General features: G+C 37.6%; 2 protein-coding genes across 3 annotated transcripts in view; one reads left to right on the top strand and one right to left on the bottom strand.

Moving 5' to 3' along the window:
• The window catches only part of CLCN3 (chloride voltage-gated channel 3), a 90679-nt gene extending 87381 nt beyond the window's left edge, over positions 1-3298 (top strand). For both annotated transcript variants that reach the window (XM_044681438.1, XM_044681439.1), the window contains one exon: positions 820-3298. In XM_044681438.1, coding sequence (XP_044537373.1) covers positions 820-978 — 159 coding nt within the window. In that variant the 3' untranslated portion in view covers positions 979-3298. The remainder of the gene's footprint in view (positions 1-819) is intronic.
• Positions 3299-5053: 1755 nt separating this feature from the next.
• On the bottom strand, positions 5054-26225 carry LOC123251527 (histone PARylation factor 1-like). Its single transcript, XM_044680807.1, has 8 exons — positions 26120-26225; positions 22434-22593; positions 18373-18559; positions 17360-17458; positions 15558-15705; positions 11858-11945; positions 7377-7549; positions 5054-5311 (listed from the first exon to the last, which is right to left on the bottom strand). Exons 1-8 carry the CDS (start codon positions 26165-26167, stop codon positions 5180-5182), a joined length of 1035 nt encoding a protein of 344 aa, XP_044536742.1. The 5' UTR covers positions 26168-26225; the 3' UTR covers positions 5054-5179.
• Positions 26226-26846: the final 621 nt, after the last annotated feature.

The following is a 26846-nucleotide window of genomic DNA, read 5'->3' as shown; positions in this document are numbered from 1 at the left end:
GATAATAATACCTTTTAGGGTTGCTTTATGCCTTGATTTTTCACTTAACTTTTAATATAAGCTAACAACAAAGATTTTCATAAAAGCACTGTAATTGAATTCTTTGACCAAAGTAAAGAAAGGCAAACATTGATGAGCACGGGAGAACCCTTGGGGTGTCAGCTATGTTTCTGGGGGGAGAAAGGGAAAGTTCTGAAGCTTGGAAACCAAGTTCTGTAGGGACTCTTCTATGTATTTTGATCTCAAATGTATGTGCTTTCATGAAGATAGCATCTTAATATCTGGACAACCCAAAATAAATTGGGGGGGTGACTGGGAATTTATTGACAATTTCAAAAAGGCGGGAAATAATTTGGCTATCAAAACATTTTACTACTATCTTGATGCCTTTCTTCCAGATGGGATAGATGCCATTTTCTATTCATACTTCTGGTTGTTTTGTTTTGTTCTGTTTTATTCCTCCTCTTTGGTTCCTTTTTTGTTGGCATACATTGATCAAAATTTCATTCTGTGGAAGCCAAATAAATGAGCTCTCCAGTGGGGCATGGATGTCTGTGTGTGTGTCTTGGTGGGAAGGAGACCACACTATTAGTGACCATCTCATTTGGGCGGGCCTCAATTCTTCTTTTCTGACTTAAAAGATGGTTGCTTGTCATTTTATTATTATTACTTTTTACAAACTCTGTGTTTGAAACACAGAAATCAGGCCGCTTGCTTTGCTCTCTACTCCTGTCAACAAAAAGGATTTGGCTACAGACTTAGCACCCCTTCTCCGTTTCCCTTTTATTTTAATAGCCATTTTCTGTTTGTCCCTTTCAGGCGCCTCCTTGGTATTATAACAAAAAAAGATATCCTCCGTCATATGGCCCAGATGGCAAACCAAGACCCCGCTTCAATAATGTTCAACTGAATCCCATAGCTGAGGAGAGAGAGCAAATGGAAGAAGAAGTTCATTTGTTGAATAGCACAGTGCTTTAATCTGAGGGAATCTGCGGCATTTTTCTTTTTTTTCGAAACCAGGCAGTGTGTGAGGAGCCAGGCTTTGGCAACACAGTTTGCAAACCATACTGCTGGGATTAGGAGTTGGTTTGGGGAGGGAGAGCAGAGAGAGAAAAGAGAATCACGTTTTCACCGTCCAACAAGGAGCAACAGCCCATCGACTCGAATCGTTCTGCACTGGATGCGTTCTATGTCCGATCTGCCATGATAGTGCAGCATCAGCGGAGCAGGAGGGAGCTCTCCACCACCTAGCCTGGAACTCTAGAATTGAAAAGACATGTTCCTAGTCCCTGTTTCTGGAGGGATCACTTTGAATTGAGCCATCTTTGAGACTGCAATGTCTTCCCCTTGCACCCTTCCCCTTTTTTAACCATTGAACTGTTGTGTTTAACTCCTGAAATGTATAGTTGTTGAAATGCATCACCTTTCTACATTCCAGAAGATGTTGATTTCTCTCTCTCCTGAGCTCTGTAACAAAGCCTCTTTAAAATTGGTGTGCCCTTTTGAAGCACTCCTTTCTCATATTGAGATGTACTGTGATTTTACTGAGGTTTCATCACAAGAAGGGAGTGTTTCTTGTGCCATTAAACATGTAGTTTGTACATCCTCATATGCTTGGAGCAGTACAGACACTGACAAAAGCTGATCAAACAGGCATAACCTTGAATGAAGCATGTATGAAATTTGGTATGCTGTAATTTCAAACAATTTAACAAAAGCAAATGACTTTCAAGGTTAACTAGAATTTTTTTTGGGGGGGGGCTCAGACTTCATGGATAATGTGACCTGGTCTTATGCAAACCTTTTGTATTATTGATAATACTCTGATATACTCTAATACCAATGCTGTGCAGCATTAGGAAGAAATATTGCTGCTCAGATCGTAAAGAGAAGGAATTATTCTGTATAGCTGTATCTGGTATTAATAAGTGCATGCTACAAACACTGGACTTTTTTTTCTTGAAATTAGATCAGTCATTTTTTCTTTTCCTCAGAAACAATGGAAGATGTTCCATTGCTGATACTGAAGAAGAAAATGTAATTCATAACTTGCACTAAATGTATATTTTTTTCTTAAAATTTTACCATTCTTATTTATATTTTTATGGATTAAAATTTATTAAATACTGATCAGTTAATATCTCACTTAAATAATTTTACCTTTTTAATGTGATTTTTATAGACTAATTCAGACTCCTTTACAAATATGGAGGAATGAACAAAAGTTTACATTGGGAGTGAGGGTTTAAGAAGAGATTGTGGTTATTTTACTTTATGATCTAATAATATATGCATATTGGCTTTGTCTCTCCTAACTTTCACTGCCATCACCTGGAAATCTTTTCTGGTCTGTTCCCTTCTGAAAAGTGATACTTTAACTGGAAAGCTGCAAATGATGCAAAACATTTTTTACATACCGACAAAGACATGCTTGCAGACCATTGACCAGTATTTTATTTTATGGTCCCCTGGATTTGTAATAGCAAACATTTTAGCTAAGACTCTTTAGGAATGAGTGAAACTGTTACTTACAGCATTGGATAGAATTTACAGTTTCCCATATCATATTCTTTGGCAGGATGGATGAGCAAAAAAAAAAAAAACAACAGTGGGATGGGTGGGGAATCCCCAAAATATATGCCTTAATCGTGGGATAAAATACGAGGAAAGACAACACGCAAAAAGTTAACTCACCGCCATGGGATTGACTCAGCTGTATTATGCTGATGTGTTTTCATTGAGGAAATGAAAAATCCGTCACAGATATTCAGATATATCCAAAGCCTGGAGGGGTAATTAGTCCAGTTCACAGGCCTAGGAATAGGCCTTTATTTTCTTTAATAGTAACCTACTTAGGAGACAATGAAGCCATAGCAAGGAATTGTTAGCTTTCTTATTTGATGCAAATGATTTCCCTCTAGTTGCTTTTAAACCCATGGTGGCATGCCTGCTGTTGTTCAGAGATAACCCCTTTGTGGCTCTTTTGGACCTCTATAGTCAGCAGAACTGTTTCTGACTCAGTTTTGCACATTTCTAACCTTTTAAAAGTTAATAGACATTACCACACTGGACTGTCTGTCTGTGCTCTATCCAGCATGGGTTTCTTTGGACGGCTGCCCATCTTTAAAAAATTTCAGGAAACACCAATTCTTGGCACGTCATGATTAAACATGAACCTAAACTTGACATCCATTTCATTTTCCAGGTTCTTTTCTGGTTTTTGCACCTCCCCCCCCCCCAAGTCTTCATCAGCACCCTCTCATAATCTGATAATTCAGGATGATTCTGTACATTAATTCTATTCCTTTGCATGAAATAAAAAAAAAGTTGGCCATCCTGGTGTGTCTTCCTGCTGAAATACAGAGGAAATGCCATGTTCGTGTTGTGGGCAATTGCTCCAAGTGTGCTTGGTTGGTCCGCAGTGCTACCTTGAGACGTTGAGGGTGGGATTCCTTCAGCCAAAGTGATGACCGTGAAATACATGTGCCTGTGCTGTTCAAGCGACTTACCAGTGTCATCTTTGCAGCCTTATTCCGCTTCCTCATTTGAGCAGGGCTGGGCGGTGAGAGGAAGGGGTGATGGCATCAGCATCTCTTTAGCTTTGGTTTGAACAATTGTTTCAGTTATTGGTTCATGAAGACTGCTTAGTTTGTTCATCTGATGTTGCCTAGATATGTACTTAATATTGATCTTAAATGTTTTTATTTATACTAGTGTAGTAGAGCTGCATATCGTCACAGTTCAAGTGATTACTGTGATGACTTGATTAGAAAACCTATTAAAATCTATATATCAATTTTTCGTTGGCTTTTAATTACATTCAGTAAGTCTTCCCACTTCATGCTGCTTCCTTATGCAGTATAGGCTTAGTGTGCCCAATTTACTGTCCCTTCCCGTGGGCCCCAAATGACAGCCTTTCTCAAGATTCAAAATAGTTTTCTAATTTTCAGGCAAGAAGCAAGTTGGTATCCAGCTTCAGCAAGGATATTTTCCTGCCATTGTTTGTTTGCTCTTTAACAGGGTTTGTAAGCAGAAAGGTTAAGCTTTCACTTCTAAAACTATTTTAAAGTGTTGGCTTTTTCATTTTCACTAAGAAAAATGTAGTTCATAATGGATTTTTTTGTATTAGGCGAGTGTGGTAACCACCACTCCTGGGAAAATATTTAGCTAGAAAGACGACATTCCTTGCCCCCAGAGAGGTGAACTGTTTCTGAGTTAGTTACAGGTAGTATCCCATTCCCCTAGTAGGCTTAGATGCATTTGTGCAAGTCTTAAAGATGTGGTTTCTAGGGGTTTTGCTTTTCTCTGGAGTTGAACTTGGATACAAAGCACTTATTGATTGGTTTAGTGGTTGCAGTCTGCACGGGTGCAGTAGCATATTTTCTTCCACCTGTTTAGCACTTTGATGGCAGCATAACAAGTATTTCACAGATGAAAATGGCTTGGGGAAGTTGTGGTAATATAACTCATGGCAAAAATGAAATGGAAACTTAAAATTCATGCTGAATGAATAAGAATCTTAGCTTGGAGAAGGATGGTGAGGGGATGATAGCCAACCTCAAATAATTGAAGGGCTCTCATGAAGAATAGGGATTGATATTGATTTGTTCTACTTAGCCCCAGAGAGCAGAACCATCAACTATAGATTGAAGTTGCAGAGGCCAATTTTGTTCAGCATAAGGAAGTTTCCTAAAAAGAACTATTCATTAGTACCGAACCTCATTGTGGCAAGTTTCCCTGAAGCTGCAGCCCCTTCAGGTGGTGGGGCTGACTAACTGGCGGGGTGGGGAGGAGAGACTATTAAAGAGGTTCTTGTTAAGATCCCTGAAGGGTAAGTATGGGTCCCCGGGCATACAGACAAGACACCAGCTTTTGAAAGCTTTCCACTGGCTGCCCTTTTAGGCTATAAGAAATTCTTTTACTATTTATTTACACATTTTAACAAACCAAACAATTTAGCTGAATTTTATAAACTTTATTTAATCCCAGCTCTCATCTTCACTTTTCTTTCAATAACAAAAACAAAAAACAAAAACTCCATTTAATAGTTTAGTGCTCCAAACACTGTCAAACATTTAACATCTTAAAACACTTGCTTTGTAACAACATCTCCCATTCATGGTGCAAGTTGGTCTACTTAACATTTTACAACAAACAGTGCTTTTATACCACTTCCCATTCATGTTGCCAGCAGATCCACATTTTCTTTGCTTCTTTTGGCCAGATGGGCTTCAATGATCTCTGCAAACAGATTCCTCTTCAACAGCTTATAGGCAAGAGGTAGAAGCTGACCAATAACTTTGTGAAAATACTGAAAATTAGAAGAAACACACCCAGCCAAAACAGGCCCGTCAATAGCAGATGAAAATATTACATGCTCAACTAAGATTTCTTTGAAGTCACTTTAGGTGCCTACAACCTCCATTATATTAAACTGGCATTTTGTTTAAGTGTGACAAGTGAACAAAGGCAAAGTCATTCTTCATTTCCCAGCAGAAGTGAACAGAAAAGTAAAAATGGCATTTTATATGTAAAGTAGGATTTTGTTAAAACACAATGTTTTAACACAATAGTGAAGAAAATTCAGACCAGAGATGCCAAGCTTGTTGCCTGCAAAACTCCTGCATGCAGCTAGAACCAGATTAAAATGAAACTGGGAAATGCTGGACTGAATAAAAATACAACAGTTTGTGGTAGTCAAAGTTGGTTTGGCACCAATGTTTTCCCTTAGGTGTTCGTTCTAAAGATAAAATAAAAGAGCCAGGTTGGTTTTAGAAAAATATGAGAAGACTTGCAAGAAATAACGGAGTGAAATGAGCAGAACCAAGAGAAGGTTGCATACGGTAACAGCAATACTATTCTAAGAAGATCATTCAAATTAACTATGATAAAATGCCATCTACTCCCAGTGAAAGAACTGGTACATAGAAGCATATATTGTACAGTTCTCACCCACACAATGTTAACCTAGTCTTAATGTAGGGGAGGGAGACAAAATCAACTCAAAATGTAACAAAAACATAAAACTTTTTTAGAAGATGAGATTAAAGTATATGAAAAACACTGAATCTAATGTATAAAGGCATTGAGACTACTGTGAAAAATGGCTTTAAAAAGTCTGAATTTTATATTTTTAAATTTGAATTTTTAATTGTTTCTTTTAGGCTTTGCTCTTAAATCTTTAAGAAGAGATATAAGCAAAGCAGATATAAGCAACTAATTTTTAAGAGTCCCAAATTCAAGGCAACAAGATTGACTTTTTTTAGTTGTCATCTTAATACATTATTAAAGCAGTAAAATGTTCCCAGCTCTGCACTGACTGAACAATGAAGCAAAGACTTGGGGTAACATTAGCCAAAGGACCTTTGAGAGATTCTCTCGGTGTTTCCTTTCATTTTCCCTAATAACAGTATGAGCAGAGCAGCATTCCCTTGGTCACAATTCAATATAAAGGATATTTCCCCCCTAATTTCTTTAGATATTTCGAACATGCTTTTAAAAAGGCAACCGGGGGTGGGGGGAGGATGGCAAAAGGAGGGGGGGGGCAGCTGGGTAGCTCAGTGGATTGAGAGCCAGGCCTAGAGACGGGAGGTCCTGGGTTCAGATCCGGCCTCGGACAGTTCCCAGCTGTGTGACCCTGAGCAAGTCACTTGACCCCCATTGCCTACCTTTACCACTCTTCCACCTAGGAGCCAATACACAGTATTGATTCCAAGACAGAAGGTAAGGGTTTTTTTAAAAAAATAAATAAGGCAACAGGCTCCGGGGTATGGAATGCTGGTCTCTAGATCAGAAAGATCTGAATACAGATACCACCTTTCACTGATAGGTTTAGGCTAGAAGGGACCTCACAGAAGCCACTGAATCCAAGGAGATCGAGCCTGGGTCACAGAGCTAGTAAATGCTTGGAACACAGATCCTTTCTCTGACTTAAAGCCTACAGCTTTATTCATTTACACAATGTGTCACTTGCCATGTGACCGACTAGCCAAGGAGTTTGACCTACCTTGGTAGAAAGCATTCTCCATAAAGAGATTCTTCATATAGGTAAAATGTCTCAGTGAAATGAATGGCAAGCACATGTAAGAAACTAATAAAAAGTCATCTATAAAGTCACAAACTATAAGCAAGTGTCCTAAATCTCCAGAAACTCATTTTATATAAAAATTAACTTGGAGGCAAAATATTTTATATGAACACCACAGTTACTCAAATCTCTAAAGTCTGCTAGCATAGAAATAAATTTCAAGAACAACCAGAACATCTGCTTTAAATCATTCAAAACATTTTGAGTACTCTCTGAAGTGCCATTGACCCTGATGGACACATGCATGAATTGCAGAGCTTTGATACATGAAGAAATGACCAGTACTCACCTGTGAGCCAAAGCAAAAAAGGTCAATTCCTAGCTCAAGTCCCATTCCATAGTCGCACTCATCATTAGCAAACTGAACAAAAGTCACCATTTCCTGAATGGGGGCAAATGCTTTCAATCTCTGCTCATCACTTGAAGCCTCAACAATCATTTTGCAAATTATCTTAAGATTAGCTGAAATGAGACATTTAAATAAAATTTAGGTTTTCAATTGGATTCGTGAACAAGCTATAAATTTTTATAAAAAATATCTCAGCAGCAAAAAAGATCCATAGCATGTCAATCTTTTACGTCTTCCTATTCAAACTAATATTGTTTTCACTTAGGATTCTGATAAGAGAAGAGGATCAGAAAGCCGGCCTCCTTTATTTTCTTAAGGCCATTTCACTGGGGTTGGTTCCAGTAGTAAAGTCATTCCTAGGTTACTTTATAAAAGCAAAAGAGAAAGTGATTAGTGAAGACAGGCAATTCATTGCAGAGGCATTTTAGCCATGTAGTTCATAGATTTTGCCCGACAAGAGCTGAAATGAAAATTAAGCTGCCTTAAGACTTTCTCTGTATTCCAATTTAGCAGTAAAGAAAGCTTAGTGAAAAAAGTAGCTATTTTCCAACATAAAGGGTTCAGTCCTGAGGATGGAGGATTGAAAAAGTCAAAATGAGAGAGATAGGAGGGACCTGAAAGATCCACCAGTCCAACCACTTCCTTTTTATAGATGGAAAAAAAAAGATTATATAGGTGAGCAGCAGAATCAAGGTTAATATCTAGATTTCCTGATTGCTATTCTAGAGCTCTCTTGAGACAGTAGAAAAGGCTTTGAATTAGAGTCAGTGGACCATGTTGTGAACTTTGACCATCTTGAAGTGACCTTTACTTCAAGTTACTTACTTTACCACTGGGGGACTTCCATGTCCTTATCTCACTAGACCTGACAGTCTTTAAAGAAAAACTTCCAGCTCTCAAGTCTAGAGCACGTTTCTGAAAAGGTTTCTGCAATTACCATTAAGTGAGACTCATGTTAGAGGTAAAAAAAAAGATTCCACACAAGTTGTTAGCTACAAAATACCTAAGAACTCAGAAAAAGTCACACCCTGAATATAAAAAAAGTCCTATCTTATAGGTTAAAAAATAAGAATGCAACTGATCACTCTCCACTCTAGTGGACGCTGAGGTAATAATGTGGAAGAAAAGAGCATGTGGATTGGTTAGCTCAGCCTAGGAACCTTTAATTTGTTGCTATATGGATTGTGCCAAAGGAGGAGCCTCTATTACCCCCTCTCTGGATATCTCAAAGATTTTGTTTATCTTTATCCCTATTGCTTCCTTAAAAGTATCAGATAGTCTTCATGGTATAGTCGAAGAATATGGATTGGAGGCACTGGCTCTGTGTGATCTTGAGACAATCCCTTGTTTCCTCGGGTATAAAATGGGGAGCCACTTTTACATGGCATTTTATTTACATGAAAAAAGTGCTCTGAAAATTCCAAAACATTGTACAATTATTCTCTACAAGTATAATTTCTTCATGTCCTTTCCCATGCATAAAATGGGGAGACATTTAAAGGAGCCTGAAACTTCTAAAATTATAAGGCAACGCTTTGTAGTAATTAGGCCCTCATCTAAGCATTTTCTGACTTCCACATCTTTGCAAGGTCTGTGACAACTACAAGGACAAGTGATTGGCAGGTAGAATCAGTTTCCCCAGGTCCATGAGGAGGCCAGACAATTTATTTCCTATTTTACTGTTTTGTAATGGGTTTTGAACCAAGTCAAGAAGCTTGGAAAGAGATAGTACAAGATGATTAGATTACTAAATCACTAACAGAATAGGAAAGAAAGAAAAAACCAAACTAAAAATTCTGGAGACTCAAAACAATATTAGTATGGCTTTCTAGGTATGTGGCAGCCCTTATGGCTTAAGGAAGTCTCCCTTCAGATTACCACTAAATGAGAAAAATCTGCTTTTGCAATCCCAAAGATGTTCATTGTTTAACAGATATGTCCAAACACAATCTGAATTTTGAAATAAAATCCCCTTTAAAAAATACCCAAATTTAAAAAATGTAGTGGTAACAATATCACCCATTTGCACTCATCTGCTGATAACACCAAATGGAATGCTCTGTTCCACAGGCCTTGAGGCGGAAGGGATTCTAAAGATATTCTTTTATAAATTTTTATACCTTTTATAGATGAGCCTGAGAAGATGAATGGGAAGTGACTGACAGGTCATACATAGAAGGAGCAGAGCTAAATTTTAAAGGGGCCAGTGCCAACTACTATCTCCTACTTAGGAACTTTTGGAGACTCTAGACAGAATGTGGGGTTATGATCAGCTATGCTCTTTCCCCTCCGGCCACATGGCAGCAGTAATGACTTGGAGGTCCACTGGGGCAAGTCTGAGTACTGATTAAAGACCAGTACAGGGGAAGATAGGCCAAGGGAGCACTGAAGCTCTCCAATAGGACACTTTACATGCCTTCCAACATTGTGAGCTGATTTAATACTGGGAGGAACCTGTGGCTCAGAGACCGTGGGGTCCTGGTTCAAGATAACAGAATGAGCAGCAGAAGCCAAGGGAGACCCTGATCCTCTACCTCCAGACTGGCATGTCAACACGTCATATAATTTCAATGTTAGCACTATTCTGGAGCATATAGTTAAAGAGTTTTCTTTCAATTTGAGTTTTAAAATTTTGCTATATTTGAAGGTACAATTTCATTACTTAAGCAGCTAGACAAGCAGTGGGAACAGAGAAAAACCTGCAATTCCCTTAAAACTTCTTTATTTGTTTACTTTTATTATCAGAATAAATTTATGCAAATTATCATCACTTGCACATGTTGCTTCCATACTCCGACTCTGCTTTGTGACCTCAGGCTGCCCACCACTTGCCTGGCAATGATCTGCAGAATGAAAGAGGGGCATATACTGCTTTAAGGAAAGCAACCCTGAAAGTGGGATTAGGTGTGGGCCATAGATTGTAAATTATTGCAGGTTCATGATAAAGTGGAGGGGAAGCTCTAAGGGCCTGGACAGGACAAGACAGACCCAATAATGAGGGATGCCATCAGTAAACAGTAGTCACACAGTGTCTGCTGGGACAGAGGAGGGGCACAAACTGTTGTTCAGGAGAACAACTAATTATCCAAATCCATTTGATCAGCAGGAATATATCAGTTAAGGGTAGTCTGACACATAGTCTTATTTCAGGCTTCTGAATGTCTAGACATGCCCCTAGATGTAGGGACACATTATCAACTTTATATTTAAGAAAATGTCAACATTTATCTCCCAATTACCACTCAGCCTTTATTGCTAGTGTTGCTAAAGGTGCTAGTCTGTGTCTGATGGGAGCAGAAATCTAGAGACAAGAATGGGGGGGGAGGGGAGGGCAACAAGAGATATTAGTGAAGATAAAGATCAAATTTTTTCTAAATGACTGACAATATTCACTCTTGTCAAAACCATTCTGCTTTTTTATATGAAATGTTTTATTATAAAGATAATGAAAAAACCAGGAGGTACCAAGAAAAATCTTATTTTTCTGTCTAGACTGTTACTTGGAATTCAGGGGGGTCCCATTTAAAAGTATTTTACAAATTTCTTGTGGACATGTGGGGGACTTTGAAACTACATTTTCCGTGATCCAATGGGTTTCCGGTTTCTGATGTGATGACGTCAAACAATGGGAACCAACATAGAGAGTGACTTAAAATTAGGGGTGGAGCTGGGTCTCGCTCTCTCTGGTACGAGGCAGACAAGATGGAAGGAGACACGGACTGGCGGTATTTTTGAAAGAGTCAGGTGTGGTCTTATATACTTTTACCAACATGGCCATGGTAATTAAAATATTATTTTTCCTCATAATATTGGCCTTTATCATTTTTAATCCTTACAAGACCCAAGTTCAAAACTAGTCCTAGAAACTTACTAGCTGTGTGAACCTGAGCAAGTCACTTAACTTCTGTCTGCCTCAATTTCCTCAACTGTAAAAAGGGATATTAATACCTATCCCTAAGGATTGTTGTGAAGATCAAATGAGGTAAATAAGGCCTTATCACAGTGTCTGGCACACAGTAGGCATTTAAATAAATGTTGTTTCCTCCTTCCTTCCATATACATTTCTCTTTCTTTAAAAAAACCCTTACCTTCTGTCTTAGAATTGATACTAAATATCAGTTTCAGGGCAGTACAGTGGTAAGACTGGGCAATAGGGGTTAAGTGACTTGCCCAGGGTCACACAGCTAAGAAGTGTCTGAGACTAAATTTGAATCCAGGACTCCCTTCCCTAGGCCTGGCTTCCTAAGCTGCCCTTCTTCCCTAGACTTTTCAATTGGAATCTCCCTAAGTCAAATTAGTGCCTCACAATAATGTCTAAGTCCTTCTTCCCTGCATCATATATTTCCTGGCAAATTCCGAAACCTTACAAACTAAACAACTCTCCCACACCAATGATCACACTCCGCTCTTATATATATTACCATCCGTTTCGGGGAGATCTCTGTATCCAACATCATTTTTGTCTATAGGGACAACCAAGCCTGCAGTGTGAAAGGTCTTTGTCACTACCTAAGACGAGAGGGGAAAAATGTACAAATTAGCTGCAACAGAAAGAATTCAAGAAACCCTTTTGACCATGTATGAGCATGATCATGTTTAGGAAATGGACTCTTAGGTAAAAGGATAATATGCAGTGATATCCTCCCTACAATTCATGACTATAAGCGAGTAAATGACTAGCTTGTTAATCAGCACAGCAGTCACCCAGGAATTTCATGCTTTGTCCCCAAGAGTCATGCTGTCCCCAGAAGGAAGAGAGTACATCTTCACAACCATTAAGGTCAAAATAGTTTTCTTCCAAGTGAAATCATATAAACTTAGATCTGAAAGGAGAAATAAGACAAAGAAATAGCAAGTGCTGTTTCAAATTCTTTTTTCTGAGGCGAATGTATAATTTACAAGGTATTAATTATATAGAGATACAAGGTGGAAGGGACTGACCAAAGTAGCATTTTAGCTAAAACTTTTAAGAAGGTGGAAAGGAAGAGGACTTTCAAGTTATAACCTCTCTCTCGAACTCTTTCTAACTCCTTGTGACAACCACCCAACCCCCCCAATGCCCCATGCCTTACTCTGGTTTACTTTACTTTCTAATGACTTTTCCGGTGACACTTTAAGTCTCTCACACTACCCCAAATCCTCACAGGTCATCAAGCCCCCAAACCGACAACTTTCCCTAAGCTGCTATCCCTTTCTTGAAATTTCTCCAAACTTGTCCAAGTTTCTATGAAAAGTTTGATCAAACACACTTCAAGGTTATAATCTTTTAAAGTGTCATGTGCATTGCTATGTTATCAACAGGTTGTTGCAAATGTCATTTTTAGAATAAAGGAAAAATTGCTATAATCCAAGTTAGATAGGTATAGGTGAGTACCAAATACCTTTTTTTTTTTTTTTTTTTTTAAATCTTTGGCTTCTGTCTTAGAATTGATACAAGTATTGGTTCTAAGGCAGAAGAGTGGTCCATTAATAGCAATGTAATTGGGGTCAAGTGACTCACCTAGGATCACATAGCTAAGAAGTGCCTGAGACCATATTTGAATCCAGGACCTCTAGGCTTAACATTTATCCACTGAGCCACCTAGTTGCCCCCAATCACATATTTTCTGATGATAAAAATAACCTGCTCTTTTCTTAAGTTCCCCTAAATTCTAGCATAAGACTATTTCTTCCTCTAAATTTTAAAAGTACTTTTGTCTAAGCTCACAGATAATGTACACCAAATACCTAACCTTCTGGTGCTTAAAGCTTACACTTGATTGAATAAATCACCCAAAAGGAAAAAGCAAAAAACACACATACTTACCCGTATAGCCAATTGGCTGTGTTTCTACCCCAAAAGTGAATCTGATAGCAGCAGGCCAGTAATAGCATTATAGCTGTGATTTAGATAAAAGTTTTTAAAAACTCAAACAAGATTTTATGGGACCCTTATGAGATTCAATCCCCTTTTATCCCCTCCCTGGGTCACTAAAAGTTATAAAGGAAAACAATCCTTACAGAGGGGGAAATAGGCAAACTATCTATTTTATCTTTAGAGCAACTAAAAACCGTACCTGAGAGAAAATGGAATAAGAGTCTGTAATCTTCCAAAAAACAAAAGGTGACTGGACAGTAGTGGGTAAGCTGTCTTGTTAAGCCAAAGCAGAAAGATCCATTAATAGCAATGTAAGACAGAAGAAATGATGGCAAAGTCGACGACTTCTTGTTTAAGTGTTTTGCTACATATTAACTTTACTAAGGTCTGGAAATAATTTAAGTAAAAATCTTTCTGAAAGATGTTACTCTGGGTTTCTGTTAGTAAAAAGAATAGTATTCTACAAGACAAAACCTTGAGAGTTCATTTAGTGTACCCTTCATTTGATAGATTTTTAAAAAACCTAAATATCCAACTCACCCAAGGTTATAATAATTAGCGAGAGGGCTGAAATGCCATTTTTCTTTCTGCTGTAACGAAATGTTCTATTCTCAAATTCAAGGGAAAACTCATCAATCTAGGTGGTGTCTGAGACATTTAAGCTCATTATTCTCTTCCTAGAAGTTAATATTATACCAAAACTAGACCTTCTCTGCCAAAACTAATGACTAAACTGATGACTACAGTGAATTCCTTAGATGCCAATTATGGAATCTGTTAACAAATGCTTATAAACTAGTCCTTGAAGTATTATCTTTAGCCAGATTTATACCCCTACCCACCATTATTATGATGATGCTAGAAACAAGAGAGAGCAATAAGATCAGAAATTATGATAGACCATACTGGGATTTGCCATGCTGCTCTACAAGATCAAATCCCGTCATTAATTCTAAAACAACTTTGACTATGAGGAATCTTATTAAAAAGAGTATATTACATAAGAAGTCTGAAGATAAAATAGAGCCGATACACATCTTCTCAGGGCAGCAGCAGCTGCTATATACCACTGCTATCAGAGCACCATCCTTGAAGATGGAATATTAAGGGTACAACGAACTGGATTAAAGAGATCCGATTGTATACAGTTTACTCAGGAATAAAGTATTTTACATTGCCTGACCTGTACAAATGAATTATTGTTCATTGTAGAAAAACACTAAATATGGTACCTATATCTTCTTAAACAGCAAGAATACCCTCACCTCTGAGAAGAACCTTTCTAGTAATGTGATTGTATTTTCTCCAAAATAGCAGAATCTTTCTGGCTGCCTTGCCTATAGCTAACTTCTCTGTTAAATTTCAGAATGAGTTTATTACTGCAACAACAAAGGCAGTCACATATCACAGCAATACCTGCTACTCAGAAAAGGGAGGCTTACATAGCATGCATTAGAAAAGATACTATAAGGAAATATACTGTCCCTAATGTTGAAGGAAAAAGAGATAAGGATTTAGTTAAAAGGAGAGATAAGAATAGCTGTCCCGTCATTTCTCACAACTATATGAATGGAGTGGGGGTGGGGGCAGCTGGGTAGCTCAGTGGATTGAGAGTCAGGTCTAGAGATGGGAGGTCCTAGGTTCAAATCTGACCTCAGACACTTCCCAGCTGTGTGACCCTGGGCAAGTCACTTGACCCCCATTGCTTAGCCCTTACCACTCTTCTGCCTTGGAACCAATACACAGTACTGATTCTAAGATGGAAGGTAAGGGTTTAAAAAAAAAAACACTACATGAATGGCTTTTCAAAAAGTAAAGTATTTTAGTACTTAGGTCAGTACTAAAGGTATTATAGAAAATACCCCAAACATCACCTGAACAAACCCAGAACTCATCTGAAAAATAAAGTAGAATCCATTAAGACAAACAAAAAGTTTTCATTTGCCTTCACAAAATATTTAATAGACCCGCCACAAAAAAAAAAAAAAAAAAAGAGAGAGAGAAAAACTGTTTGGCATTTTTGCTCTGCTGGCAGCACAGACAAGTATGTACCTTCTGAGATAAAGCTGTAGACAGAGCACATTTAACAATCTAAGGGAACCATTCGCTCTTCAGTGTTCCTTCTAGTCGACAAGGTAGAAAGCCCCCAAACACTAATAGTATCCAGCTTGCTTTAGGCTAGGGGAAGGGCAGGGAAGCTCAGAGGTGAAAGGAAAGCAAAAAAGTTTTTGCACAGGTATCAGTGGAACAAATTGAATCCATACTTTTTTATCTCTCTGCTTCATCTTCCCAGTTTTCTGTTCCAAGGCAAAACCCAACTTTTTGGCTGCTTCTGTTAACTTTCTAACTAGATTTTGTAGTTCAGTTTTCTTTTCATCTGTTTCCTCTTGAATTTTTTTCATCAAAAATAATCTGAAAGAGAAAGTCAAAATAAAATTTAAAAATGTTTACAGGAAATGTTTCTGCTACCAAGCTCACTCCAAAGTCTGGTTCAGTAACAGTTTAAAGGGAGGAATAACTATATTTATGCTGTATATTAGAGAATAAGGGGTACATGCTAACAAACATACCTGATTCCATAAATACTAATTAAGTATTTACCACGTACAATTCACCAGAGAGAAAGACAAGACCAAAGTGGGAAGGAAACAACATGTACACAATTAAAAATAAATTATATACAAAATGATATTTTGGGAGCAGCCAATTTCCTCAGTGGATTGAGAGTCTTACAGACAGGAGGTGCAGGGTTCAAGTCTGGCCCCAGGCATTTCCTAGCTGTGTGACCCTGGGCAAGTCACTTAACCCTCGTTGTTTTACCACTCCTCTGCCTTAGAACCAATACATAATAAGACAGAAAGTAAGAGGCTTTTTTTTTTTTTAAAAAGGTTGTTACTTGAAAAATATTTAACTAAAAAAAAGTTAAGATCATCTTTTACTTTATTTACTTCATGAGTTTTTTAAATATATGTTTTTCTGTCTTGGCATGGGGAATATGAAAATTGAATTGTATGAAAGTAACTGGTATCTATATCAGACTATTTTATTGCCTCTGGGAGCAGGAAAAAAGGGGGGGAGAATCTGAATTGCAAAATGGCAGAAAACAATTGTCAAAAATTGTTTCTACACATAATTGAAAAGAAAAGCAAAAAAAAGAAAAGCTAAGAGATTGATAAAATATTATTTTCAATGTTTCAAATTTTCCCCTCTATAACTAAAATATTTTAAAGCAAACTATACATACTATCACTAAGAAAAATTTTTTATCACTAAATTTGTTCACAATATATAAGATACATAATAAAATCATAAAACCATATGATTAACACTTTAAAGAAAATTAATCTTACAGAAAAAAAGTATTATTTTACTCTAGTCTTACTAATATTGTAACTTTGGATATGTTTGTCTTTAGGCATCTAATAGTGGCCAGTAGGTATATCAGGTTTGAAAATTCAGCATTTCTGTTCTAATTCAGAGGTCAGGGTAATTAAAGGATGAAAACCCTATGTTTCCTTCAATAAAATATTTTCCTGGTAGTAAAAGAACAAATTTATTTAAAAAATTTGCTACCAGGAATGGCTAAACAAGTTGTGGTATATGACTGTGATGGAATATTGCTATGCAATAAGAAATGATGAGATTGAACAGACAGTGAGGTAGCTCAGTAGATTGAGACAAATCTGGGTTCAAATTTGGCTTCAGACTTCCTAGTTGTGTGACCCTAGGCAAGCCACTTACCCATTGCCTTGCCCTTACTGCTCTTCTGTTTTTGAACCAATACACAATATTTATTCTAAAGTGAAAAGTAAGGGGTCTTAAAACAAAACATAGAAAGACCTACATGAAATTATGAAGAGTGAACAAGCATAACCAAGAGAAAATTATATATAGCAGCAGAAATATTGTTTGAATGACTGTGACTATCAACCTGCAGAAAAAGAATCAATAAAAAGAAACATGCAAAACACATAGAAAATAAAATTTGTTATCCCCTCCCGATACTCCAGAAGTAAATGAAATCATTGTAACCATAAAACTGAGAGGAAAAAGTATTAAATCTTACTTGACTGCAGCAAATACATTTTCTCCATTTTGAACAATTGTACAACTTATCTTTGCCTCATTTACGCCAACGTATTCAGGAAGTTCATCAGGTGAATCCCTGTTAAAACACAAAAATATTGAGAGGCTCATAATATTTCTTGCAGTGTTCAGGAAAAGAGGAGTTTAGCTGATAAAGCTGTCAATTTAGGTCTCCAAAATTTCCCCTAAAAGTACATGAGAACAAATTGCTAGGTGTCAAGATTGAGTAAAATGTTGTCTCAATATGAGATTTGCTGAATATAGCTATATCTTACTGACTAGTGACATTTCGGGAAGCAAAATGTTTTAAAAATGTGGTTCTTCTAGGTAACTTCTGAGAAGCACAGGGCTTAAAAATATGATGTTATTTGTAATTTAACCTAAAATTAGATTAAAACCTACTTGTGTAGCCCAGAAGAACAGAATTTATAGAATGAGCAATATTTTATTCATTTGTACTCTACCAAAAGATTATGGGACAAAAGGAATTAAATTAGCTGTCACCTGCTATATTGCTACTACCTTCCTGTACCCTCTTGAATTTACTGAACTAATTGGTCCTGGTTACCCTTCTGGCTAGATACAAAAGCTTCTTTCATCCAACTTGGGTAAGAAAGTGTTCTCTCTTACCAAGGCTCTTTTGAGCACATGGGTGGCAAAGATGGAAAAAAAGGAAGTGAGGATTCCCAGCATATTTCTCACAGCTCCCCTAAATTTTAATTGAGTAATTCAATGAGGATTCTCAATTTCCCAGGAGAAAACACAAGAGGAGAGCGCATTACAAAAGTTCACCTCTCTTTAGAGATGGGTTGCACTGGTTAAGGCAAGAAAAATAGTCAAAAGAGTCCACTCATTTAGCTATCCACTAAGCTAAAGACAATGTGTAAATCACTGAATCATAAAATTCTACTATTGGGAAAGACCTTGGGTTAGTCTGGTGTGAAAAGATTTAGTTGCTTTCTAATCAGAGGAGAAAAAAATCAAGTTTCTTACCTGTAATACCCCATGTGATATTGAGTTTTGTCATCTCCATTAATGATGGTCTGGAACTCAGGAGGATCATAAAAAAACCTCCAGTGAAGGTTGAAATTTAGGTCTGTTGCTTTGTTTTCCACTTTGTGTTTTCCAGAAAGAATATCAAAAGGACCAACAAGTTGGAGCCCGTAGCTTAAGAGTGCATCTGTATATGAAATTAAAGTATACAAAGGGAAGAAATAAGTTTCTGGCAGGAAAGTAGTTTTAAGAATACTGTCTATTCAATTGCATATTCTTAAGTATTAATCCTACAAGGATGTTTTTCAACATAAAACAGATCTTTCTAGTAGCATGTAAAGATCGTCTATTCAATTCAGACATTTCTCAAGGGACTATTTGTGTAAGACACTGAGCTAGTCTCTAGGTTAAGTTTTTTATAATCACTGCCTCTATTTCCCCCCCACCACTTGAACTCCTAGTAACTAAAGTTTTCACTCTCACCATTTTACTGAAATCCAGTCTTTTCCAATAACTTTGAATTGCAACATCCAACAAAATTCCCTTGTGTACATTCCCCTTGATCTTGTTACAGCAAATGGCATTTCTGCCTACTTCCCTCCCTGCTGAAAGGCCCCTCCTCCCCCTTGAATTCTGTGAGAGTTGCCATTTTGGTTCACAGCCTACTTTGCTCACATCTATTCTATAGTGAGGGTCTTCTGCCCACTGCATGTCAGTTTTCCCCCTCAGTTCAGTGCTTTGTCCTCTCTTCTTTCTCCCTAAGAAAACTCAACTGCTCATATGGCTTCAGCTGTTGCCTCTGTGTGAATGACTCCTATCATTCAACCAGTAAACATTTAATAAATGCTACTATATTCTTAGGGACCGAGGATCCAAAGACAAATATAACAGTCCTTGCCTTTAAGGAGTCTGCAGTCTATGAGGAGAGATTACATGAATATAAGTAAAGATATACAAAATAAACAAAATGTTAAAAAAGGGGTACTCAAAGCTAAGGGGATCAGGAAAGAACTCATGTGGAAGAGTAGTACTTAAACTAAATTTTGAAGGGAAGGCTTTATTAAAAAAAAAAAAAAAAAAAAAAGAGGTTGGGAGGGAATGTACTCCCAGCATGATGACATCTCATGAGCCCTTTATAGCCACTGAGGTCATGGAAGGATAGACAGAAGTAAACTCAGCTTAGATAGGGTAGGAACACTAATCTGCCTTCGTGAGAGACCTGGACAATGGTTCTCTATCAATGACCTCCCTGCCTAAAGATGAGGGCAAACTATAGACCAGAGGCCAGATTATAACAGGCCCTCTTTCATCTTGATCATGTCATCTTTGGTTCTTTATTCCAAGGCAGCAAGCAGGCAGCTACACCTTGTTTCCTTAAGTATTCTTAAGTTTCTCCCTAAACTTTGTCCTTGGTAGGAAAAGTGGGACAGGAAAATGGAGAGATGGTCCTCTTTGTTAGAGATCCATAAAATAAATTCCTCTTCAATTTGCCAGGAGTTTCATGTGAAGGGATAGCTAAGTACATAATAGATTTGTTAGAATAAATGGCAAATATGCTCAAATGACTATGATGCCATTCATGTGAACGCTCCTTTCAATAACAAAGATGGCATCAATGAATGGATGGATAAATGCCTGCCCACCCTTCGGGAGTCTTGATAATACCTTCCCTCCATTGAGTTCTCTCCAAGGGGTTCACCGAAAATGCTTTGAGGCCTTCCTCACCTTTTCCTAATATTGTATGGATAACTAAGCGCATGAGATACCTCTTGCCACTGGGCAGCCTATAATCTTTTTGGTCAGATATTTCTTTGATGATATCCTTTACTCTGGTTCTTAGAAGTTACTTGTTAAGTGCTGCAGCCTGCTCACACTCAGTGGATGTGCCTCTCCACCATGGTCCAATGATTTTTGGAGATTATAGTTTTCCAGTTTTATGATTGCAGTCATATATCATCATTGGTAGAACAGTGGTATTAAAAAAGGGAATCTTTCTTTTAGGGAGAAGTTAGTTATTAAAGGAGAATTGCAATTTCTCATAAGCAATCTATCCTATTTTCCTTCTCATCCTGTCTAAAGCTAGGCCCAATTCACTATCCATTTTTATTTTCTAAGATAAACACATTGAAAAACAAGAGCTTTATGTTGTTCATCTAATTGAATGCCATAATCTGGGACAATAAGCATTCTCCATCCATGTGGTGGTTAAGTCAAACTGAGTTATTATGAATTCCTTATCTAGAAAGTTATGAAATCTGGACCTTGAGTCAAACAGCAAAATGAATCTGCAGAGAAATAGATGGAAGATCTATCTAGGAGAAATCTCCTTTCAACTTTGACTCTGTACTGTATCATCTTCTACCTTTGTAACAAAAATACATTTTTTTGTGCCTCAACTGATATTAATTAATAGGCCATATGTGGTTATATTTTGTAAAGGAATCCTGCATAATTTTTAATTATTCACAGGAGCTACTTTGTTATAAGTGAGCCTTAAAACAATATTTTCTTCTACCAAATATGAACAATAAACATAGTGGGATCTTCTCCTTTTAGTTAACCATGAGATAGTTAAGGATGTTGTCTATCATAAAATATTACTTGTCTGCCTGTTCCCTATTAATACCTGCACTCAATACATGTATTAGTCAAATTTCATACAGATTAGAAAGCAGGCAATTAAGTTGTTGCTGTTCAGTTGTTTTTCAGTCATGTATGACTCTTTGGGATCTCATCTGGGGATTTCTTGGCAAAGATACCAGCTATTTGCCATTTCCTTCTCCAGCTCTTTCATAGGCAACTGAGGCAAACAAGGTTACGTGACTTGCACCAATTCAGAGTTAGTGACCAAGGCCAGATGTGAATCCAGGAAGAAGAAAGTAGGTATATGTAGGCAAATTATTATTTGAATAAAAAACATAAAAATGTATGGCACATATTAAGTGCAAAGGGAAGGGGAATAAACATTTATATGGTCCCTACTACGTATTATGCTAAATGCTTTACAAATATTTGTTCCATTTGATCCTTATAACACCCTGGAAGGTAGATTCTATCTACTTTCTCCAATTACATTTTCCCAATTCTGAAGGCAACAAAAATAATTTTCAAAACTGTACAGCACTCATTCATGAGGCTGTTAAATACAGTAAGGTATTTGGATAAGACTTTATAAAGTTCCCAGAGATTGTAAACAAACTTATGTCAAAGAAAACCTTCTCTTTATAGAATATTCTATGGAAAAATTCTTTGATTCAAAGAGACTGTCATAAATGAAGACTGTTCTTCTATAGCCATTTGGAGTTGATGTCCTTTCACTTTAACCTCCATACAGCCAGATTAATTTTCCTAATAGTTTTTATCCTGTCACTTCTTATAGTCTTCAATAACTTTCTGTTACCTACAAGATACAGTTCAAGGGCAGCTGGGTGGATTGAGAGTCAGGTCCAGAGATGAGAGGTCCTGGGTTCAAATCTGGCCTCAGACACTTCCCAGCTGTGTGACCCTGGGCAAGTCATTTAACCCCCATTGCCTAGTCCTTACCACTCTTCTGTCTTGCAACCAATATATATTATTGATTCCAAGGAGGAAGATAAGGGTTTAAAAAAAAGATACAATTCAAATTCCTCAGCATGCCACCCAAGGACCTCCATCACTGGACCCCACCCTATCCTCCCAACATTCTCTTCCACTAGTCCTCTTTATTATTACACCTATTAAACTTCTGCTCTAGTCAAGCTTGTTTTTTTTTTTAATCCTTCATGGCTTTTCTGGGCATAGAGGTGAAACTTTTGTCTAAATGGGAAGCATATACTTTATATATGATTTTAAAAAGCAGACCTAAAGTTTTTCAAAGATTATCTTACATGATGAAAATGGTTCCACCTTATTCACCAGACCTTTGCTTGCCACGATTATTTTAAAAAACCACCAAGCTACATAGCTACATCAAATTTACCATAATTTTCAAGAACATTTATATATTATATATTATTATACATATATATTTATATATATTTCCCCTTAGTGGTGTCTATATCAGGATTTTTTAGGCCTCTTACCAGCCGGTTTTTCAGGATTAAGTTCTTCGCAGAATTTCCAAAAGTGATAGAAATCTTCAGGCATTGAGAGCTTATAGAGATTTTCCACTTCTTGTCGAAGATCATCTGAGACATCTGCCCGGCTAACTCCTTTCTTCTTAGTGTATTTTGATTTTTTATGCTGCAAATTAGCACAAATATGGTATGAATCTTGACAATAACTGGAACTTTCCCTAAACAACACCAACGTTTCACATCCCTTTATGGGGTATATCAACAGCAGATAGATTTTCTTTGCAAACATAATGGGTTTGGTGTGTACTCGTCAAGAGTAGAGTTTCAACCTGTCAGTGAGCAGGAGAGTCACTGTCTACTATTGGAGAACAAAAGGGAAGAGTCAGTCTGTGAAAGATACATATGCTTTATTAAGATTACAGGAAACAGTAATATGAAATATATGAAATAAGGAAAAGAAAGGAAAGAGAAAAAAGAAAGGCAATTTAAAAAAGCAAGAAAGGAGGGTCTCTCTGATTTGCTTGGTTTTGTAATCTGTGGCAGAGGGTTTTATATGAATACATTTCATGTTAACCATGGCTCAGGACTGCTGAGAGGGAAGACAGTGGTCACTGAGACAGCAGAGGCTTTCTTCTAGGTCCCTCTTGGTACCGTTTCTGAGGTAGTCATTCACAACTACCTCCTAATTACTGTCTTATGCCTATGGAAAAAAATGTGTACAGAAATTAGATTATACACATGACTGGAAGGTGGGAGGGAGATAGAGAAAGAGAGAAAAGAAAGGCAAAGAGACCTTAAAACAAGGTTCTTTCACCTGGGACTGATTAAGTTTAAAAAAATGTTAATATAATTGGCTTCCTTTGTAATTCTATTTATTTAATTGTATGAATTTAAAAATATTATTCTGAGAAGAGGAATCTGTAGTTTTACTATACTGCCAAAGGGGTCATGATATAAAAAAGGTAACATCTATAAAAGAATTTTCCTAGATTTGGTCAGGAAGTTTTCTTTAACAGATAGAGAATACATATACCCACTCCCCTTCACATCTTTTGCATGTACAAAAGTAATGTAGGATAAAGGGAAGTGATTAACTGGGGGGAAAATCTTTGTATGAAATACCTCAGATAAGGTGTGAGATCTAAGCTATAGAGATCTCTAATAAAAACATAAGGTCAAGAGCCTAAACCCCATAGAAAAATGGTCAAACTAAGTTTAAACAGTTCTCAAAAGAATGACAAGAACTAGCTACCATTTAAAATAATGTTCTTATCACTGATAAGAAAACTGCAAATCAACATAACCCCTGGGAAATTTATTCACCCCCTGCAAACTGACAAAGATGGCAAAAGCTGTGAAATGTAAAATATTGGAAGGGTTGTGGAAAAATGAATTATTGTTGGGAGTTATAAATTAGTCCAACCATTCCCCAATTTGAAAATATGTGAATAAAGTGACTAAAAAAAATATATATATGGCTAGACAAATTGCAGCACATAAATATATGTGATATTAATTGAATTTGTTTTCCTGGTGCTTCTTAGACTTAGTACACAGCCAGAAACATATTATGTGCTTGAAAATGTCATCATCTAATCTAATTACAGTAAAGAAACAATAATTTGAATAATGGAGAAGGAAAGGCATAAATTAATGCAAAGCAAAGAAAGCAGAACCTTCCCCATTAGAAGATAAACTCCTTGAGGGCAAAGGCTATTTTGCCTTTTATCTTAGCACAAAGTATAAATACTTAATAAATGCTTGTTAACTAAACAAGAAACAATAATCACCAAGACTACAACAATAAGTGAAAAGAACACCACCACAACTGAAAATTAATGCTGTGAAATTATAATGATTTAAGGATGGTCTCAAAAAAGAAACTTGAGAAATCACTTCTGGCTTTTAAGAAGTGTGGGACTGTGAGAGTGGAACAAAGCATGTTTTGTTAGACATTTAAAATATATTGATTAATTTTGCTGAACCTTTTCCTTTTTAAAAAATTCTTTACAACAGTTTCATATAGCATGGAGAACAAAATCCATCATTTAGAGAGACTTTTACATATAAATCCTAGGCTTATCTATAATCTTTGGTGTAAAGGCCCTCTAAAACTTGATTCTAATCTGCCTTTCCAGCCTGATTTCTTTTCCATATCTGAGTTGAGATTTTAGAACTGCCAAAAACATCGTTATTTTCTAACTAAATCTTACTCAGAAGCTAAAACTAAGCGTATATACCATATTAAAATCACAAAAATACCGTATATTAAATGGACCCAATAATCCTTGACGCCACTGAAGTAAATGATCAAAACACGACATTTAAAAATCACAAATAAAAAAAGTCAGCTCACTAACACACTAAAAAAAGTGTTAAAGCCTTTTTATTATTTATTATTTATTATTTCTTGAGCCAATGCATTCTACTTTTGGAGACCTCTAATTACGAGTCCAGATTATATTTTATTTCAGGGGCAATGGTGAGCCATTGGTCTTTGTTTTGCTTTTTAAACCCCTTACCTTTCATCTTAGAATCAATACACCATATTGGCTCCAAAGCATTAGAATTGTAAGGGCTAGGCAATAGGGGTTAAGTAACTTGCCCAGGGTCATACAGCTAGGCCAAATTTGAACCTAGGACCTCCTGTCTCTAGGCTTGGCTTTCAATCCAATGAGCCATCTAGCTGAGCTGCTACTGGTGTTTTGTGAGCAGGGAGTGACAAGGTCTGAGGAGTACTTTTTGAAAAACTTTTGACAGCCATGTGCAGTATGACCAAAGAGACCTAAAAAATAATATGTTTGTTTATCAAATGAATTTCCATCCTTTAATTTTTCTAGAAAACTCACTGGGGACTCAGGCAAAAATTTAGGATTATAAAGTTAAGGCAGGAAGGGCCTTTGGAAGCGATCTAACCCACCTCCTCTCTCATTTTACTGTAGGGGAAACTGAAGTTCAAAGAAAAGTGACTTAGTGATATCAATTTTAGCACCTAGTAGGTGTCAGGAATAGAGCTAAGTGCTTTGTAATTATTATCTCATGTGATCCTCAAAACAACCCCAGGAACAGTCCTAATCATTTTTAAGATGCTACCTTTGCAACAGGCACCGTGTTAAAGTGTTTTATAATTTTTACCTCATTTGATTCCCATAACCCTGAGAGGTATATGTTATTATTGTCCCTATTTTACAGTTGGAGAAACAGAGGCAAAAAGCAGTGAAAAGAACTGCCAAAGGTCGGTCCGGGAAGCTGAACTGGAACTCGCGTCTTCCTTATTAAGCCGCCCCCGCCATTTGCATATAGTGCCCCCTCCCGGTAGTAGGACAATCAGAACATTCCAGAACCCGACTTAGGCTTCGAGATAATCTATGGGGGGGGGGGTCCCCCCTCTTCCCGGCTTCTCCCTACTAAAAGTGAGGAAACTAATGAAGCCAAGAGAGGGGTGGCGATCTGACCCGCCCCCAGACATTCAGCCAACAGCAGGGCAGGAGATATTCCTAGAGGAGTAGGGGAGGAGGGGAAGAATTGGAGACCTCCGAGGTCCTTCCTCGATGATAGTTGCGGTGTGTGAGAGAGGGTGGGGGTTCCAGCGCTACTGGGGCCACCTCAGCCTCTCGCAGAGACCCAGCCTTAGATGCTGCCGCCAGCACGACTGAGCTTTCCTCCGGGGGCCCGCTCTCCCTGGAGCCTACCTGTGACCCGGACCCATCTCGAGACTTGCGCTTTCGGCGGCCTCTCATGTCGCCACTGGCCAGAGAAACAGCCCCTTCACAACCGCCTCCTACTCTGAGTGCCACAGGCAACTGCTTCCGAGGTCAAAGGTCAGACCCTCCAACCAATCGGGAGCTATCCTTCTTGCCTCTTTTTCCACAAACACACACCCCCTTCCACTTGCCAGTACAAGGAAGAGGCTCTGCCTACCCAACGGTTTCTATGGTGTTAACGGAAGCCTGCTCCACCTCCCCCTCTGGAGCCCTCCGGCCCTGCCCACTAGTGTGTGTTTGGAGCCCGGGAAGAAAGGCCCCACCCCCTCCACAGTTCTAGAGAAAGAGCTCTAAAGCCAATGAATGAAGAGCCTTAAGCTAAGTGATGATGGGCTCTGTGCTAAGCGCTGGGGATTCTAAGAAACTCGCACTTTTAAATTAAATGTTTTTCAAATCATAAAAATTGTATTTTTTGCCCTTCCTGTCTCCTTCAATCACTGAAAACCAAAACCAACCAACTCCACAAATCCCCAAACGAAACAAAAACAAAAAATCCTCCAAAACAAAGACCCAACGCGTGGGATAAATATATGCTTTTGAAAAAATAAACTCCCATTTTGAAAAAAATAAAAAAACTAAAGCACCCCGACTCCATCTATCACCTCTCCGTCAGGAGAATTCATAGGTGGTCATTGTTCTTTAAACAAAGTTCTTC

Source organism: Gracilinanus agilis, chromosome 6 (genome assembly GCF_016433145.1).
Source record: "Gracilinanus agilis isolate LMUSP501 chromosome 6, AgileGrace, whole genome shotgun sequence".
Lineage (NCBI taxonomy): Eukaryota > Metazoa > Chordata > Mammalia > Didelphimorphia > Didelphidae > Gracilinanus > Gracilinanus agilis.
This window is presented reverse-complemented; position numbering and strand designations above follow the sequence as displayed.

Coding starts and splice junctions, on each gene's coding strand:
- LOC123251527 (XM_044680807.1), bottom strand. CDS start 26,167: ATGAGAGGCCGCCGAAAGCGCAAGTCTCGAGATGGGTCCGGGTCACAG. Junction 11,946..15,557: donor TGAAGCAGAGAGATAAAAAA/GTATGGATTCAA, acceptor CTCTCGTCTTAG/GTAGTGACAAAGACCTTTCA. Junction 5,312..7,376: donor TTTTTTGCTTTGGCTCACAG/GTGAGTACTGGT, acceptor TCTAATTTTCAG/TATTTTCACAAAGTTATTGG.